General features: G+C 40.6%; 2 protein-coding genes and 1 long non-coding RNA gene across 3 annotated transcripts; 1 reads left to right on the forward strand and 2 right to left on the reverse strand.

Moving 5' to 3' along the window:
* Positions 1 to 48: 48 nt before the first annotated feature.
* LOC116610133 lies at positions 49 to 11880 on the forward strand. The gene is made up of 8 exons (XM_048727899.1): positions 49 to 338; positions 578 to 733; positions 1640 to 1717; positions 2004 to 2114; positions 6030 to 6107; positions 7400 to 8148; positions 10864 to 11026; positions 11260 to 11880. The coding sequence occupies exons 1-8, from the start codon at positions 108 to 110 to the stop codon at positions 11383 to 11385; spliced, it is 1692 nt and encodes a 563-aa protein (XP_048583856.1). The 5' UTR covers positions 49 to 107; the 3' UTR covers positions 11386 to 11880.
* Positions 11881 to 12787: 907 nt separating this feature from the next.
* LOC116610136 lies at positions 12788 to 14505 on the reverse strand. The gene is made up of 2 exons (XR_004293222.2): positions 14322 to 14505; positions 12788 to 13937 (listed from the first exon to the last, which is right to left on the reverse strand). It is a non-coding gene; the product is annotated as an uncharacterized LOC116610136 (long non-coding RNA).
* A 2170-nt stretch (positions 14506 to 16675) lies between these two features.
* LOC5502564 (repulsive guidance molecule B) lies at positions 16676 to 19453 on the reverse strand. The gene is made up of 3 exons (XM_001623685.3): positions 18915 to 19453; positions 18287 to 18846; positions 16676 to 17822 (listed from the first exon to the last, which is right to left on the reverse strand). Exons 1-3 carry the CDS (start codon positions 18985 to 18987, stop codon positions 17127 to 17129), a joined length of 1329 nt encoding a protein of 442 aa, XP_001623735.2. The 5' UTR covers positions 18988 to 19453; the 3' UTR covers positions 16676 to 17126.
* Positions 19454 to 19811: the final 358 nt, after the last annotated feature.

Raw genomic sequence — 19811 nt, forward strand, 5'->3', positions numbered from 1 at the left:
TACATTCACAAATGGCTGTCATTTCAAATAAACCAATCACTGATATCGTACTAATGAGATGCAGTAAACCTAACTGAAGCTGAAGCGGCAGTTTCGAAAATTTCAAGATGGCGCATAGCGTTGTCGATGTTGTTTCACACGATTTTTTATCTACAGATTTGAAATTACTGGAAGCAGAGTATCAAAAAGCGAAATTACTAGTTCAGCAAGATACTTTAATCTGTGAGAAGTGGGGTCGTGAGATAGAAATGTTATTTAGCGAGGAAAAACTACACACTGAAAAATGTCAAAATATGGTTTTGAAACGAAAAACAAAGAAATACGAAAGAGATTTGGTGGTAAGAATAAAAATAATGTTGTTCGTCTTTTTATTATTGAAAATCTACAGTTTATGATCAAGGTTTGTAATTAGCAGATAGTAGCTTGACGAATTTCACTTACATTTGTTGATTTTTCGTTCGTTATCATGCATGCATTACTTATGCACTACTTAACTTATATACGGATGCTTTCTAAGAGATCTGCTTTATTGAAAGGCAGTGATTTCATTTGGTTTCTTTCCCCTAATTCACACCAGGAACTTAAGCAGAAAGCCAAGCAAGATCTCAAACAGACAGTGGCAGACATTTCAGGCGAATTCAAGAAAAAGATAAAACACATGGAACAAAAATCACAGAAAGGCCTTGAAGAAGCAGAGTCTAGCGAGTTAAGACAGGAAGTGCAATTACTAAAGGTAACACAGGGCACTGGTTTTATATTATTAAAGGGTTTAATATTACTGTATAATGTAAAAATATATAATTCTAAGCTTTAATTTGCTATAAAGATTGTCGTAATCAGTAAAGTAGTCGATTAGTTTGAGTCGTATGCAAGTTGAGAGAGCGCAATAACAATTGATCTTTGCTTGCCTTTGCAAAACAGAGACAGTGTAATGTCGGCGGCAACTAAACTATGACTGTTTTCTCTTGCTTTAAACTCGCGCATCAAATAGACCCCTCAAAGAAAGGAGTAAAGCAGTCGATTAGTTTTGTTATACGCAAGCCGAGAGAACAAACAACGTTTCATGTGGCTTTTTCAGCATTATTGATAGTTCTCTCTGAATTAAAAATTCGAACAAACAATACCCAACATTCCTGCATAACAACTTAGGAAACCTACACGCACCGATCATCGTGTAGTACACTCTGGGTTTTATATGCAAAATCCGCTCATGCACAAAACTCAAAATACACGCAAAAAACGCATGTGACGCTGTTAAGTTTCTTCCAGGCTGTACTGTATTATCTCAGGGTTTTATGGTATCACAGGGTTATGTAATATATATATAATATCACAGGCTTATGTTATCTCAGGGTTTATTATATAATATAATACAATAGTATATAGTAATATTAATATATATATAGTAATATATTATATAGTATATAATATTACAGTAAATGCTTTTGCTTTTGCGGTAACCCAGCCACTAGAGATGAAGTCAATAAAATAAAAAAATAGAATATCACAGTTTTTATGGTATCATCGGGTTGATAATATATTTAGCATACTTTTATCAGTAACTCAAACACAGGTAACTTGAGGTGTGAGCCAAGCAAATATTTCACATTTTATTAATGGTCCATTTTCCAACATTTAGGATCAAATAGAATCTCTGAGACAGGAGGTTCAAGACAATGAGGCATTACTGTCACAGGAAAGGAGCTCCACCAATGAGGTAGTAATGCTGTTGAACGTGGCACCGCATCCACAACTCAACTATTTTGCTACAATTTCTGAGTTTATTGAGCTGTTGCCTGCAAGCGGCCCATGAGCAGCCTTTTTCTTAAACCTTGGCAGACAGTACTAAATAAATACTATTAAAAATACTATGAAGAAAAGCACCTCTAGTAAACTGTAGTTTGCTACAAGAAGAGGTGTTAGTAGGCAAGACCTTATAAAGGGCAGCCTTGACTTCTACTGTAGTTTGCTGATTTTTGTTTTGTTTTTGTCTGCAATCCAAGACTCTGAAACAATTGACCACTGTCATGGACGATGCAAAAGCATTCCAAGATGAAGCACAACAGGCTAAAAGGGAAAATAGAGAACTCAGGAACCAGCTGGAGAATCTTCAGGTTTGTTATACAATACTATGCATTTATTATCATTATTTTTATTATTAATTTTTTTTTAATTATTGTTGTTATTATTGTTGTATTAAAATTATTGTTAGTTATTGTTATTATTATTATTATTATTATTATTATTATTATTATTATTATTATTATTATTATTATTATTATTATTATTATTATTATTATTATTATTATTATGGATAACTGCAAACTCTTCTACAAATTTCAAATTGAAAAAGAAAAAAACGGCAGAATCGTCCCTCAACAAAATGATTAAAATATCACACAAGCGAAAGAGCAAACACAGCTCAAGACACAAATAGATACCTTTTTCTGATCCTTCAGGTCCATTTAAACATGAAAGCGCGCTATAAAAGGCATAGCTTCGCCCCCTTTTTTGCAAGCTCTTGCGCAAGTCGTCGCCATTCACAGCTAGATTCCATTGAGTGACGACCTCTGAAACTACCAGAAGAAAACATAGCAAAAAAATTAGATGTACTGCAAACTGTAAAGTACAAGAGATTGTTAAAGCAGGGCTTCTGAGATTACGCGTAAAAAAACTCAAAATTACGCGGGATATATTCTTTGCTAAATTACGCGGAAAATCAATTATTACTCGCTAAATTACGCGGGGTTTTGCAATACATTTTTCTTTAAAAACCTAAGTTCTTTACTGAATTACGCGCTAAATTACACGGAATATCAACTGTTATGCCCAAACTACATTTTGTACTGAAAGAAAACACGAAATAACTTAAAAAGGTTATTTTTTTGCGTGAAAATATATTAGGCAAGTTTTCATTGGCTCCAAGCCACTAGCCAATTTAAAAAGGTATTTTGTTATTAGTCCTAGGCCTTCGCGGTTTAGCAAAGAACGCCTAGTCATTTATTTTTTTTCGGAATTCAGTTCGAAATATCGCACTCTTACGAAGAATATCTCTTTTTACTAGAAATAGAGGTAAGAACCCTAAAAGAACACATCAGCTTATCAGGCGCCAAATGTTTCAAAATTCATTTTCGCACTATAGTATCAATTTACAAATCAAGCTATGCCAAACTATGTATCAACTATTAAATAATCATGGCAAGTATACAAATTCACAAGATTATGCAAAAAACATTGCTAGTAAGTAAAGATTCCGTGAGTTTACAAATTCCATGCAAGTATGAAAGAGCCATGCAAGAATAGTATATATATAGTATATAAAGTATATATCAATTTGCAAATCAAGCTATGCCAAACTATCTATCAACTATTAAATAATCATGGCAAGTATACAAATTCACAAGATTATGCAAAAAACTTTGCTAGTAAGTAAAGATTCCGTGAGTTTACAAATTCCATGCAAGTATGAAAGAGCCATGCAAGTATAAAAAAATCCATGCAAATATACAAAATCCATGCAAGTATACAAAAATCCATGTAAGTATACAAAAATCCATGCAAGTATACAAAATCCATGTAAGTATAAAAAAACATGTAAGTATACAAAAATCCATGCAAGTATAAAAAATCCATGCAAGTATAAAAAACATGCAAGTATAAAAAAATCCATGCAAGTATAAAAAACCATGCAAGTATAAAAAAATCCATGTAAGTATAAAAACCATGCAAGTATAAAAAAACCATGCAAGTATAAAAAACCATGCAAGTATACAAAATACATGCAAGTATAAAAAAATTCATGCAAGTATACAAAACCATGCAAGTATACAAAACCATGCAAGTATACAAAATCCATGCACGTATAAAAAAGTTCATGCAAGTATAAAAAAACCATGCAAGTATAAAAAACCATGCAAGTATACAAAATCCATGCAAGTATAAAAAAATTCATGCAAGTATACAAAATCCATGCAAGTATAAAAAATCCATGCAGGTATACAAAATCCATGCAAGTATTAAAAAATCCATGCAAATATACAAAATCCATGCAAGTATAAAAAAATCCATGTAAGTATACAAAAATCCATGAAAGTATACAAAATCCATGCAAGTATAAAAAACCATGTAAGTATACAAAAATCCATGCAAGTATACAAAATCCATGCAAGTATAAAAACAACCATGCAAGTATACAAAAATCCATGCAAGTATGCAAAATCCATGCAAGTATAAAAAAACATGCAAGTATAAAAACAACCATGCAAGTATACAAAAATCGGTGCAAGTATACAAATTCCATGCAAGTATAAAAAAATCCATGCAAGTATTAAAAAAAACCCGTTATTAATTTACACAAATATTTTGTAATCTTTCGGCTTGGTAAGAACCAGTGGTTAGAATTTTGGCCTATTTGAGAGAAATGAGTCCATTCCAAAAATGGAAACTTGGTTTATCTTGTCGCGTTAGACCATCTTTAGTCAGCTCATTGGCCAAATACCTCCACGCTTACTTCATTCTCCTCAGCAACACTCACTTGCTATACCCTTCAACATCCTAGTTTCTCATTTTACATTTTGCCTACCTCGCCGCATTACACAACATTTTTATCCACGTTATAACCTTTTTGCACACACACATCCTTTTTATCCCTCTTGTCATCTCCCTCTGCACTGTCACATTGCACTACGACCGTCAAATATTACACAATATATACCTATCACGTCCTCATGCATACATACCCCGCTAGTCACCACTCAACACAATTTGCACTACATCTCCCCACACACCACCATAAATCGCCATCATTGCGTATATTACACACTTTATAACACTCACGCGCACACTACTGTCTTGTTAGCCTAGATCCTACATAAAAATTCACCCGCTATCTTACCTACATAAACATTCACCCGCTATCTTTATCTACATAAACATTCACCCGCTATCTTTATCTACATAAACATCCACCCGCTATCTTTATCTACATAAAGATTCACCAGCTATCTTACCTACATAAACATTCACCAGCTATCTTACCTACATAAACATTCACCCGCTATCTTTATCTACATAAACATATTCCTTATTCATTATCTATATAAACATTATCCTCAAACACAATGTCAACTCCTTAAGCGCTTTTGAAACCATCTTGCTGCAGTTTCCGATTGCAAAGCATATATTAGTGGAAAAAATCACTTCAACATGCCTCTCCCCACACTCACACATCTTTCAATAAGTCTTTTCACCCCAAAGCCAAACAAATCAATTCCAGGTCATACAGACCCATAATAGCAGTGGAACAATTTTGGAATCAATTTGGTTTCAGAAAAGACAATTTTTAGGAGCGGTGATTCATTATAGAAATTATTTTCTTATCCAGGCTAAGCCAAACAAGAAAAAATCTCCATGAATCCACCTTTGCTTGCAAACATCCATAAGCACTGCACTCAATAATGCCCACAATAGACTTAATGATGCCGTAGGGCACTCTCCCAGCATACTCATAGCTGTATTTTTTTATGAAAACTACAAGCAATCATAAACTTTGATTAGAGATGGGACTGCAAAGCACAGTTCGAAAGCTTGGATACCACATACTAGGTACAGCCATGTCTGACTTTGACAGGCCTGTTTTTGGTCTTTTTATAAAATTAAGCTCAAAAATAGCCAGGAGTCAGTGGGTTGATAGTAGAGAGCTTAAGCAAGTCAACACGAACGGCATCAAAAACGGCGCGCGCTCTGACGTACTGTTGGAAAAACGCCATCAAAAACGGCGCGCGCGGTCACGAATTGCTGAAAAACGGCGTTGACGTCCGTGACGGCGCGTGTAGAACGTAAAAATAGGGAAAATGCCGTTCTAGATTTACTGTCACGGACGTCAACGCCGTTTTTCAGCACTTCGTGACCGCGCGCGCCGTTTTTGATGCCGTTCGTGTTGACTTGCTTAAGCTCTCTAGTATCACCTCTGTTATGACTTAATGATGATTACAATTCAAACATGGTTACAATTTGTTGTACCCTCACAGAGCAAGTACAACAAGACGGTTGATGAACTAGGGGACCTCAAACAAGAACTCTGCCAATTACACAATGTACTGACTTCAGTGAGTACCATGTTATTTTACTCCTCGACATACACATTACACAGTGTCCTGACTTAAATGTGTACCATGCTATGTTACCCCTCCACACATACATTACACAATGTCCTGACTTAAATGTGTACCATGTTATGTTACCCTTCCACACGCACTTTACACAGTGTCCTGACTTCAGTGAGTACCATGCTAGGTTACCCTTCCACACGCACTTTACACAGTGTCCTGACTTAAATGTGTACCATGTTATGTTACCCTTCCACACGCACTTTACACAGTGTCCTGACTTAAATGTGTACCATGCTATGTTACCCTTCCACACGCACTTTACACAGTGTCCTGACATCAGTGAGTACCATGCTATGTTAACCTTCCACACGCACTTTACACAGTGTCCTGACTTCAGTGAGTACCATGTTATGTTACCCTTCCACACGCACTTTACACAGTGTCCTGACTTCAGTGAGTACCATGTTATGTTACCCTTCTACACGCACTTTACACAGTGTCCTGACTTCAGTGAGTACCATTCTATGTTACCCTTCCACACGCACTTTACACAGTGTCCTGACTTCAGTGAGTACCACGTTATGTTACCCTTCCACACGCACTTTACACAGTGTCCTGACTTAAATGTGTACCATGCTATGTTACCCTTCCACACGCACTTTACACAGTGTCCTGACTTAAATGTGTACCATGCTATGTTACCCTTCCACACGCACTTTACACAGTGTCCTGACTTCAGTGAGTACCATGTTATGTTACCCTTCCACACGCACTTTACACAGTGTCCTGACTTCAGTGAGTACCATGTTATGTTACCCTTCCACACGCACTTTACACAGTGTCCTGACTTAAATGTGTACCATGTTATGTTAACCTTCCACACGCACTTTACACAGTGTCCTGACTTAAATGTGTACCATGTTATGTTACCCTTCCACACGCACTTTACACAGTGTCCTGACTTAAATGTGTACCATGTTATGTTACCCTTCCACACGCACTTTACACAGTGTCCTGACTTAAATGTGTACCATGCTATGTTACCCTTCCACACGCACTTTACAGTGTCCTGACTTCAGTGAGTACCTTCCTGTGTTGTCCCCTCCCCACTCCCCACTCCCCACCCATAGGCCACTGCTACATATACATTTCATTGAACGTTTGTTTACTATATGGAGAAATACACAGATCTAATTATTACATGAAGCAATGGTTGAAATCCCACCCTGAGCTTGTTGTGTTTTGTTGTTGTTATTTTTTTTCACGTAGTTTTATCTTCTCCTCTCTAGGACCAGGAAGCACAGACCTCTTTTATACAAATGGTAGACCACTCATGCTCCATGACGCCATCGCCAACAAGCGAGGCAGCAACTCAAAGTTCAGCCATAGCAACAAGTGACGCCTCCGTCATGGCAACAAGTGAGGATGCACTCTCGCCAGCGGTCCCTATAGCAACAGCGGATGCAGAAATTCAGACGGACCCCATTGTTCCAAATGGTGCCAATACCAAGCGAGTTGATGGAAGTGTTAAGCCAATACTACGCGAGACTGCTGATGTCCAAGTCCAGACAGATGATGCTGTTTTCAACTCTAAAGAAGCTTTTCAAACCATGAGCAAAAAGACTCCAAAGGTAAACGGCAAAAAAGGTACTAACAAGAGGGCAAACGGCAAGACGGCGCGCGAGACGGACGAGACTTCCGCCCCAAGTCGACCGAAACGCGCGGCTCCAGGTTCCCGAAGAATGAAGGCGACTCGCGAGGAGGAGGTCGGAGATGCTCACGAGAATTCTCTCGTCACTGAACACGAAAACGAGAGCGATACGGACGACGGCTTCGCCACGTTTGTCATTCCGAGAAAGCAAAGCCCGCCAAAGAACAAAGACGATGACAAACCAAAAAAGTCTCGGAAACGCCGAGGAAAAAAGGGCGAGAACGACAGTACTTCGGGTACCGATCAGACGGTATCGGAGAACTCAAAACGCCGGGGTAAAAAGGACGACAAAACTGCGAAGGAAAATAGCGGTGGCAATCAAACAAGGTGAGCTTTAAAATGGCACGTTTCAAATTTATTGAAAAAATTAATTAGTAATTAATTAGTTAGTTTATGGTTAGTAAGTAAGTAATTGATTAAAGTTAAAAGTTAGTAATTAGTAAATTGAAACCTCCGTGTAACAGTGGACACCCTGAAAATTGTAAAACGCGTCCGCTTTAATGACGGTCCGTTAATATAAGTCCGTTAGCACAAAGCTGTCCGCTTAATGGAGGTCCTTTTATACAAAGCTGTCCGCTTTATGGAGGTCCGTTAATATAAAGCGGTCCGCTTAATGGTGGTCCGTTAATAAAAAGCAGTCCGCTTAATGAAGGTCCGTTAATATAAAGCAGTCCGCTTAATGGAGGTCCGTTACTATATAAAGCTTTCCGCTTAATGGCGGTCCGTTAATATAAAGCTGTCCGCTTAATGGAGGTCCGTTAATATAAAGTTGTCCGCTTAATGGAGGTCCGTTAATATAAAGCTGTCCGCTTAATGAAGGTCCGTTAATATAAAGTTGTTCGCTTAATGGCGGTCCGTTAATATAAAGTTGTTCGCTTAATGAAGGTCCGTTAATATAAAGCTGTCCGCTTAATGGCGGTCCGTTAATATAAAGTTGTTCGCTTAATGAAGGTCCGTTAATATAAAGTTGTTCGCTTAATGGTGGTCCGTTAATATAAAGTTGTTCGCTTAATGAAGGTCCGTTAATATAAAGTTGTCCGCTTAATGAAGGTCCGTTAATACAAAGCAGTCCGCTAAATGGAGGTCCGTTAATACAAAGCAGTCCGCTAAATGGTGGTTCGTTAAAATAAAGCAGTCCGCTTAATGGAGGTCCGTTAATATAAAGCAGTCCGCTAAATGGAGGTCCTTTAATATAAAGCATTCCGCTAAATGGAGGTCCGTTAATATAAAGCAGTCCGCTAAATGGAGGTCCGTTAATACAAAGCAGTCCGCTAAATGGAGGTCCGTTAATACAAAGCAGTCCGCTTAATGGAGGTACGTTAATATAAAGCAGTCCGCTAAATGGAGGTCCGTTAATATAAAGCAGTCCGCTTAATGGAGGTCCGTTAATATAAAGCAGTCCGCTTAATGGAGGTCCGTTAATACAAAGCAGTCCGCTAAATGGTGGTCCGTTAATACAAAGCAGTCCGCTAAATGGAGGTCCGTTAATACAAAGCAGTCCGCTAAATAGTGGTCCGTTAATATAAAGCAGTCCGCTAAATGGAGGTCCGTTAATACAAAGCAGTCCGCTAAATGGTGGTCCGTTAATACAAAGCAGTTCGCTAAATGGAGGTCCGTTAATATAAAGCTGTCCGCTAAATGGAGGTCCGTTAATATAAAGCAGTCCGCTTTATGGAGGTCGGTTAATATAAAACATTCCGTTTTTTAAATAGGTGTCTACAGACCCATAGCACAATACTTGATGATCTCTAAAAACAAGAGACTCATATTTGATTCCCTTAAACACGAAACCGCGCTGTAATATTTATGGCTGTCCCTTCCCCCATCTTCCTCAAATCCTGGCTATGGCTTACCGCGCTGTAATATTTATGGCTGTCCCTTCCCCCATCTTCCTCAAATCCTGGCTATGTTTTACCGCGCTGTAAAAAGATAGGGACGCCCCCTTCTTACACCTCGAGAAGTTTGACATGAGAACCAACATGGCGGACTAACCGTCAGGCAGGGCGATACTCTGAATGCGTGCTAACCTGACCCTAACCCTTCCTCATCTTTCTCAACTTAATGTTTCTTTATACCTTTTCTAGTTTATGTGGAACCAAATATTCGACTTCAATAAGAAAAGGCTGAGCGACAACTGAAGGTGTCGTTGCCCTTGGCACGCTCCTTTTATAGCGCGGTTTCGCGTTTAATGTGGTACTTTCCATGTCAATTCTCCCCCGCCCCCTACATGCCGTGTTCTCCTAGCGCGCATGATACGTTTGCGCGTATAACCGGGCATAACCTTTACTTAAAACCCCCCCCCCTTATAATTTAAGACTGCCAGGTATACCCCATGCGGTGTGAAGTTTACCCCATGTGACTTAGCTACGCTAGGCGTAGCGCATGATTAGCTTAAGTAGGCCATTTTTTCAGTGATCATACATATACTTTCTGTATATATTTTTTTCAATGTCGAATAGTTTCGCACAAATGTATATTTTACAAAAAAAATGTTGCCCGAGGTGTCGATTTCGCGCGCACCACAGAATTAATTCCCAATATTCGAAAACAAAACATTTAGGAATTACGGAGGCCTGGATACTGGCTAAGTTTGGTGCGGGTCTATTCAAACAGTAAATGTGAGCTTGACTCGAAAAATGTCGAGTTTTGGGCAAATTTGTGGGCCTCCGGTCTTAGCGGGGTCGCGATTTGGGGGCTTAGATTTGAGGAGGGGGGGGGGGGGGGGGAAGCAAAAATTTCTAGCCCAGGGTTTTGTAAAAATACCCAAGGTTATTGTCATGTCCCAAAGTTAGTTTAATCTGTTTCTGACCATGATGTCTCGCTTTTTCTATTGCTATCAGTTTGGAAATGAGCGCGAACGCATCAATTTTTCGATCTCGCTTTACCCGTGGTCCTTGCTAAAGGTCCCTTTTAGGCCGCTCGGCATTTGTTCATACCGCACGCTACCGCTAGGCCTTTTGTCGGCATTCCTTCGGGTTTTCGGCGCTAGGAGAACCCTCTGAGTCCGGGTTAACGATTATAATGTTGTGTTTTTCCAAGCAGCAATTCCCAGGCGCCTGCTCGCCCGTCGCCGAATGAAAGCCTTCGTCAGTGCAGTGCGAGCATCATGGCCGAGATCTCCAGCATTCACAATGGCAGCAAGAAGCGGCGGACCCTTTACAACCCGAAGGACCAGTCGCTCATGGTCTCCTTTTTACCGTTAAAGGTGAGGCGATATGTACACACGTGACAAATAGTGCCCTTCTCAGACTACGCGAACACGACTGTTTCCCGTGGTCACATCCCCCCCTCCCTAACGCTAGACACCCCCTGACTAACATCACTTTCCTTCCCACGCACAGGAGTCTTTTGCGAACACGACTGTTTCCCGTGGTCACATCCCCCCCTCCCTAACGCTAGACACCCCCTGACTAACATCACTTTCCTTCCCCCGCACAGGAGTCTTTCGCGAACACGACTGTTTCCCGTGGTCACATGAACAACTCCGCCATGCCACCCTCCCTCTCCTCTTTCATGCGGAGCTTTATCGCGCCAAAGCTCAAGAGCAAGTCCACCTCGGCTTAGCCCTTCTAAGTAATGATGCCTTCAAATGCTCCTTACTTGAAGCGTAGCCCAACTGAGAGAGTATGTTAAGAGAATATAGATGCAGATCCAACAAGTCTTGAAAGACTCCGTGGGAAGGTACCATTTTCAGTATAAGGAATATTGGTCCTGAGGGGGCGCTATGGTGTCTGGGAGAGTTCTCACTCACCACAGGATACCCAATAAGAGCCCTAGGAACTGCACTGCTGAAGCCTTGCTTTCAAATAGAAGATATTGAACCGTACTCTTACTACGCCCCACGCTAGTTGGTCACCTCACTGATACAACTGATGACTGTGTGGGCTGGTTTTAAAGGTGGGCTTATCGTCAGATAAACGGCAAAACTTTTGTACAGTTTTTGGCCTTATCTTTGATATTTTAAAGTTTTCAATAGTGTATAAAGAAAATGTTTATAATTCTCTTTGTATATAATAGCCGAATAGTAATAAAAAAACTGTAACACGTAAGTTTTACAGTTAAAAAGACGTTTGTTGTTATTTTTCAATATTATGCTTACAAAACTCCCACCAGACAAAGCAGGAAGAAAATGATTCCTGTAAAAAAAAGTCGCAGAAGACCCCCCCCCCCTTTCCCTGCTAACAAGGGCCTTAAAAGTGGGTTTTTTTGTCTATCGGAAGCTCCGAGGCAAAAGAAGACGGACATTTCGCCTTGCAGGTCTGCTTGTCTATTCGGCGCTCGCATGTGTGTCTCTTGTTTTGTTTACACTTTTCGCCTCTTCAAAATGTAATGGCCACTCGTGTTCCATTTCCCCTAATCGCGTTTGATCCCTCTAAGCTTATTGCCCTAGGGCGAGGTCGGGCTCTCTGACTAGTTTGCACGTGTGGCTTGTGTGAGGCGGTAATGTAGGCAATTGCAGCTAAACTCAGCTCTCCCTCACCGGGCGGATGTTTGTGGAGATAGTCACTACTCTCGCGCATCACACGGGATATTTTCAATTAAATTCAATTTGTTTGTGTGTGTTTGATAGCCGAAAAATAAGATTTCACTGAAAATGACGAATGTGGTTTGTGAGCAGGTCATGGAAATAACTCTTGGCTTCAAGAAGAGAACACCAGAACCGCAACAAAACGGCGGTGAATTCTCCAAAATAAAGGCTTATTACATAATTTTATGTGCGAATTGCTAAATCCCGTTTCAGATAAGTTTGGTGATATTATCTTGGGAATCCATATGTGAAAATAATGGATTTTTGTAATTATTGCTTTGCTAGGAAGTCATTTAACGATTACTAAAAAATGCCAACTCATTGCTTTGCTGGGAAGCCATTTAGTGGTATGATAAATCAAGTGGCTTTTTTTGTCTTTGGTTAGATTTCTGCGTTGAAAAATAAAAATTAAAACTGTTATCTTTTACCTCGTGTCTGCGTAATTGCGCGAGCACAAAAGTTTATTTATTTTACGAGTGATTCTTGGAGTTGATAGCGATTTGGCATTTGTATACAGTGTTCGAGTCAATGCTATCCTACCCTTATATCCTGTCAGACGGTTCAGACTTATTTTTACGCCAACGCTATCCTGAACATTTTGTTAAATCAACCCCTCTGTGGAAAATGTGTATAGATATTTTTACAAAGGTAATAGTGTATTTGTAGTGTATGTGTGTAGTGTTTTTGTGTAATATATTTGTAGTTATGTATACGATGATTCCGTCTATAATATAGACGGTTGGATTGATGACAGTCTCTTTAATGACCAGAACGTGTCAAATTCTATCGTCAAGCGTGGTCGGGAGGCACTCATGGTGCCAGTAATTATGACGGATGGCATTCTGATTATAATCGCAGCCCAGCCTTTGGTCTGCAAGCTGAGGTGGCGGATGTTTATACATATACCACTTCGAAGTCCATTTTGAATGGTCAAATTTCATTTCTCTAGAGCTAGTCACTGGAAATACTACGCAGTGCTTGACGTTTATTAAATCCGCCAGCCATGTAGGCGTAATCTCTAATTTTTTGAAAATTTTTGGATTGCAGAAAATCAAATGTAATGTTTAAAAAGCCAACATTACAAATACATAAAATACATCCGTATCGCTCTTGATTACATTCATCATAATCAAATGATCTAAATGTGTTACGTAAACATGTGGTCGGACATAATAGTTTGAAAAAAGCTAGATGTAATCGTTGTAGCCAAGCGTGTAAAACATCGGCCATTTAAAGAAACAAATTTGCAGCGCGTGACAAGTGAAATCCATCAGGGAAAATCTGGCAACTTGGGGGTTGATCATGGGTTTTCCAGGCAAAGGAGGGGCCAACACTTCATCAAGTCTCCCACTTCTTCATGTCCCCAGTGTCAATTACGTTAACACCTCACCGCCTATTATCACCCGAAGCTCCCATCGCGATTTCGCAAACAGCATCTGCGGAAAGAGCGATAAGGGAGCCGTGTCGTGGGTGGAATCTGGCGAGATCTAACAAACCCTTGAGCGTGTGTTTAGCGTACCGTTGCCGAGGTAGGAATTTGGTTGGGGTTTTCTCGGCATGTTAGCACATGGTGTGTTCGAGGCAACGTCTAAAAACAAGCGGAAAAGAAATAAAATTAGTCCGTAATTAACCCAATTACTGACAAAGTATTTGTGTATCTATAAGTTTTAAAGTCGCTAAGACTGCGGCAAATTTTGAACAAAGGCAGGATTCCTTTAGGCGGCACCATAGCTATTTGCACATGTATTTCGCTACTTTTAGTGATTCTTGAATAGTAATCTAATCGAAGGTGGTTGGGCTAACGAGTGAACCATGTCATGTTTGAACCGGGAAGGGATCGACCCATTACACTCTCACATAAAAGGAGTTGTCAGGAATTTGCGGCAAACACACTGAGCACTAAATTTCTACGTGGAACTTTATCATTGCGGCCATTTTAAGCGGGTTTACTATACAGATAGCAGAGTTGCACCTGGATATATTGAACTTCAAGCCGTACTATTTTTAAAAAAAGAGTCCCTTTAGCACTATGCAGTCTCTCTCGTTGAGTTTGCTCTGAGATTACTGCCGCCTATATTGGGCTTTCATGTTCGATGTGGAGTCTTTGTGTGAGGTGCGAGGACAAAGAAAGTTAACGCTGCCAAACTAAACAAAAGACTCTCGCATGCACTAATCACACGCTCCGGGGGGTAGGCCAAACGAGAGCTGCTTTTGTCTCGACTGTCAAACCAAACAACAAAAATGCCATTAGTTTGGAGCGTTTGAGTGAGCTATGCCAGAAACATAGGAATCTCAAGTATTTATAAACTACTGCTTGTAACGTGAACATGTGAGTGACCTTTTTTTGCCCGCTTAGGAAGGAACTCATTTCTAATAAAAGCATAGAGCGTGATTAAGCTCGGTCAACCTGTCACGGTTTATTTATCCAAACTACAAAAAGAAACTGGCGGAGCTAAAACTGTTAATTCAAGACTTGAAGCCGGGTCAATTTTTTTATGATTTTCCGGTTATTTAATCGTGAACTTTTAGTGTTTTTGTTGGGGTGTTTATGCCCAGGAGTAATTATTGCCGAGCCGTGGGGTCGGCCATTCAGGTCGATTGCTCCGCCTCTCAAATTAGCTCAAATTGGCCGCTTTGAGCCCAGCTGCTAAAAATGGACCTCCGCGTCAATAGGACGTTATTTTACGAAAAGAGATTAGTAGGAGAATCAGAAGTCTGGGTAACCAGAAGACTAGAGCTATCGAGATTAAGCCATGCAGAATATAATCGTGAGGTTCCGAGACGACGGTATGAAGTCAAGTCAACACCTCTAAACTAACGTCGTGAATATCAATGATTATAAGAAAATAAATCGTATCTCGTATGCACCGACGTATGCGTGTTTATTCAGTAGCGGTATCTAAACATCTTGATATGTTTTAATTTACTAAATTACAAGTTAAACAGTAGAGTATGCGAGGAGGGCAATCCACAGGGCGAAAAGGCACGCGCGAGTTTGCGGGCGCCGATTGATTTTGTTTTCAATTGTAAAGTAGTAATAGATTTCAAAACACACTTCAAATAGGCGGTAACAACTCCAAAAAAGTGTTTCGTTTCGCCCTCTTATCGACACACTTGGTTTCATTTGCCTTGAAGTGCCTTTACGCGCCAACGTTTGCAAGATGGTAGCTAAGTAATCCGCGATGCCCTTTGCGATAACCCGTGCTTCAACACTCGAAATACAAGCGATACGATCTTGTATCACCCGTGGGTATTACTCCATGCAAGCGCCCTACAAAAAGGTCAGAAATATCGGCCTTGAAGCACAGCAATCGCGCAAAGTGTTGACTGGCCGGGTTATCAATTGTTGGATCTTATGTCCTCGTTGAGATCCGCCTCCCTCTTTCTGAATCATAAGTCGGGCGTAAAACGATTGTCTCTTTGATAGAATAAAGATACCGGCTATTGTCAGCGATTGGGAACCTCAAAAACCGCATCCATAATCGCCTACATAACACGCTTTTCGATTTTACGCTAGCGCCAGCATTTAAGTCAGAATCAGTTGTCGCAAACTAATAAACTATCAACGCAAATTATTCATCGATTCTGAGTCGAGGGGAGGTGGGTCGAATGTGTTTACATGTTAGTTGTATTTGTATTGTAATTTTATACGGGTTATGTGGACTCTTTAGGCATATAGGTTTTTAATTTTAAGAACACATATATAAATAGCGCATCCTTTACGCAAGAATTCTGTAACGTTCAGATTCAATACTTCGATAAGACTCTGGGATTAATCGTGCTAAGGCTCTCTTAGAACGCTTCTGACAGCCTTAGTAATAGAATACTAATTTTGCACCCCCACGGAGATTCGGAAAAGGAAAATACTAAAGGGGCAAAGCAGCTTCCTGAAAGCAAATCCATAGGAATAACCTCATAGAGGGTCGATTGTGGAATTCAGTAAGATTTATATGTGAGTGACTCGACAGATCACAGCGTTACCAAGTATAAGCGCGCTGTAATTTAAAGCAAATCCATCAAAATAAAATGGATAAGTCAGTTTCGTTATTGATTAGCAACCACCGGAGAGTTGATGGAGATGGATTTAATCTACATGTCGTCTTGCTAGCTTCTTATTTCTCCAAAGTGTCAGATTTCTACCAAAGATAAATTTAATGCTCGGGCGAAAATCCAAACATTGGACCACCACTTGGAATATAAACCTAGTCGGTTTGGAGTTAGATTTCTGGTTATGAGGATTTCGGCTTATAAACTGTGGGGTAGCAGTCGGAAATAAGCTCCTTTACGTGGGGAAATTATTAGATTAAAAAAAGACGCAGAAAGAACTAGCGGAACAGATCATTTATTCAGTGTTAGTGCATCCACATCTCTTCGGCGCAGCCGAGAGTTTTATAATATTAACATGTCATAAATTAATTCACTTGGAAACCTTAAAGTCATATTTGACCGAACAAATGGCTTGTTTCTTCCCCCCTTTGCAATTATTACCTGTCCATATTTTTTGTTGAAAATATTTAAGTAGAAATATATGTCTCGGTTCAATTATAAACTGTACATCGTTTAAAAGAGACGTTTTTTCCCTCTTCAAATGTATTTACAAGTGAACAACGTCTGGACGCGTGCTCAGCGTTGAGTTCGCAATCATAAAATAAATTCACTTATTCTAAGTTATTCTTGCGATATGTAACAAATCGAACCAGCGAACGCTAGAAATGTGTGTGTGTGAATAAAGACATCGTTAGTGGAAATAGTGAATGGATGACGGAGAATACGTTATCTAGATAAATCTGTGTAGCAACACAAACCACAAGCTAGCAATTAGGCAGTGTGACACAAGACAGAAACTTGGGCTCGAGGCGCTACTGTGTTTCTGTTTTGTTTCTGTTTCACTGGCATCTTTTGGGATCGTAACATTGTAATTCCGTAGATCTTTCACAGTTCCAACCGGATCCATGACGAACGCGTCATCTAAAGCTGACTTTGCTGCGAGTGTAAAATTCGAGTCTCCAGTCGTTAATAAATCGAACATACAAGAATCCAAATAAAATCCCGTCACATTCGAGTCTTGACACTTCTTCTTAGCTTCTCTCCTAGTGATTTTCTTCCTTGGTAGAACCTTAGCGAGGCGTCTCTCCGTAAACGATAACAGTTCCCTGTAGTCTATAATTTGCTGTTTAGGGCAGCCGTTAACGCACAAGCCCATGCTAAAATCCTCTGAGGTTAGCGCGTGCGGCATACGTATATGAAATGTCAAGTATTGGGATACTTGCCGCACATATATATCCGTGCCAATGTGACAGAGCCGTATGTGAATAAGCGAGTTCTTTTCAACTTCTAGAATTCGAACAGAACATTCCGAGGTGCCTGTTGTGGAGGTACCATCGTCAAACGCTGCAGGCAGCGCACCGGATTTTGCTTTGTAAATTTTCTGCTGCACACAAGAATCCTTATTCTCTTGGATAATCACGGTGATCTAAAGGGGAAGAGAGAACATAACACAACTTTAGACCTTTATCTAGCGCGATATGGCCTCGTCTACAGTCCTACTATCGGATTGAGTGATGGCTAGGGGTTATAAATCGGAGGTAAATTATACGATGATTCATTGTTGGTCAGTTCTGAATAGTTCAGAAAGCCTTAACGGACGGGGTTCGAAGATCGCTCGAAGATTAGCGCGAAATTAACTCAACAACAACAACAGCTAGACGAAATGAAGAAGCGCGCGTTCGCACTCTCAATTTAGCGAGCGTGTAACTCGACAATTCGCGCCAGAGTAGAAGCATACGTGCGCTTTTTCGCTTGAAACAGTAGGACATCAAAATTGGTATGCACAGAAACTATAGCCTGCGTGAGATCCATACATTATGCAAAATGATTTGTTTGTCGAATCCACGAGCGCGCAACAAGGAGAAAGGGCTGTTAGAGGCCCTTACATACCTTGTTCGTGGCTGTAGCGCTCGACCCGTCCACCAAGGGGACGTTGGTCACTTGTACGATCAAGAAGTGATTCTCCACGAGAGGCCAAGCTCCTTCTACGACACATGTTTGTTTGGCATCTTCAAACGTCCTCAAATGCGGGTCGCCAAATAAACCGCAGTACTTCTTCTCTTCGGATTTCGAATACAACCTCTTGGTTCTGGTACATTTTGGCTTGACTGTAGGCTTAGGAGGGATATTCCCCTGCATTTGTCTTTTCTTAAAAATATTTAAAAGTCCTTTTTCCTTTTCAGGAAGAGTAACGTTGTCACATTTGTGATTTCGCATGAGTACTGGCACGAGCGTCCGTACAGTGTTATAATAAATACCGCCGCTACCTCGACACTGCTTCCTTATCCGATCCAAACACAGTTTGTAGAGTTTGAGCGAAGCGCACAGTTTGAACGCAGTGTCGGCTTCGCGTTGAACGTAAGGATCCGTGCATTTCGGTTGTACTTGACAACTCGAGTTCGATTTCTTCGATCCCCCTTGTTCTGCTAGTGCTGGGAATGCTATAGTCACTAAGGAAAAACAAGACTTGTGAATATCGCGAATTGGCTGAAGTGTCTAACTAGCTACAAACACGTACCTTGTATGAAGTCTACGCATATTAGTAACAGCAAAAATTCGCACGCTAAAATTGTCCCGGTGTTGCTAACCATCACAATCTCTCAAAGGATTGTCTGTTAGCATTGCTGCCAGCAAGCTATCGCTGTATTTGGTCGATTCGCTCTACACCGCCATCGTTGAGCACTGACTGATTCTCGGCTCACTCAAGCGACCCGGTTTTGCCCAGCGGAATAAAAACCCAAATGAGCCAATTCAGCTATCAATCAGAAACGTGACAGCCTCAACACAAAGATACGTAGTGACAAAGCCGACTTTCGCTGGTGGCCCGCCTCTGTTGACCTTATCTGTAAGCGATAGAGTCGTTGAGTGGATTTGCTAGTCTTCAACTAGTTGTGCGTACGGTCAAACAACCGGCGAATCGCAAATGAAGCTAGCGACGGAGTGAGCTCAACTTCACAACGCTGTCTTATACGAACTCCAGGTATTTGTGCAAAGCTCCCCGTCGTGAGTCTTCTCACCGGTCTCTACTCTTTTTCGCAGCTGTCAACTTAATTAAATAGCAGGCGAATAGCGCGCCCTGATTGGCTAAGCCTCGCGCTATGAATGTCCAGGGGCTATGAGACTGCTGTGACAGAGTTGACCAATCACAAGTCCCCTCACGAAGCGACCTTTATGCATAATTAAGTAAACAGTCAGTAGTCATCCTCCGTTTTGTCTCGCCGGCCCCTGATTGGACGAGAATTTGTCTCGCGGGCCCCTGATTGGACGATTGGGAACGTGTGTTCAATAGCATGAGAAGTGTTTGCGTTGGTACGAAATATGTCCGACTGTTTCTGTTGTATTTCGGTCACAAAAGCTCAACGGTGCACTGGTTTACCACACACAGATTCAAAGGCATAGCTTGGAGTATCTCGCT

Source organism: Nematostella vectensis, chromosome 5 (genome assembly GCF_932526225.1).
Source record: "Nematostella vectensis chromosome 5, jaNemVect1.1, whole genome shotgun sequence".
Lineage (NCBI taxonomy): Eukaryota > Metazoa > Cnidaria > Anthozoa > Actiniaria > Edwardsiidae > Nematostella > Nematostella vectensis.

Coding starts and splice junctions, on each gene's coding strand:
- LOC116610133 (XM_048727899.1), top strand. CDS start 108: ATGGCGCATAGCGTTGTCGATGTTGTTTCACACGATTTTTTATCTACA. Junction 2,115..6,029: donor ACCAGCTGGAGAATCTTCAG/GTTTGTTATACA, acceptor GTACCCTCACAG/AGCAAGTACAACAAGACGGT. Junction 6,108..7,399: donor TACACAATGTACTGACTTCA/GTGAGTACCATG, acceptor TCTCCTCTCTAG/GACCAGGAAGCACAGACCTC.
- LOC5502564 (XM_001623685.3), bottom strand. CDS start 18,987: ATGGTTAGCAACACCGGGACAATTTTAGCGTGCGAATTTTTGCTGTTA. Junction 18,847..18,914: donor ATGCGTAGACTTCATACAAG/GTACGTGTTTGT, acceptor GTTTTTCCTTAG/TGACTATAGCATTCCCAGCA. Junction 17,823..18,286: donor GCGCTACAGCCACGAACAAG/GTATGTAAGGGC, acceptor CTTCCCCTTTAG/ATCACCGTGATTATCCAAGA.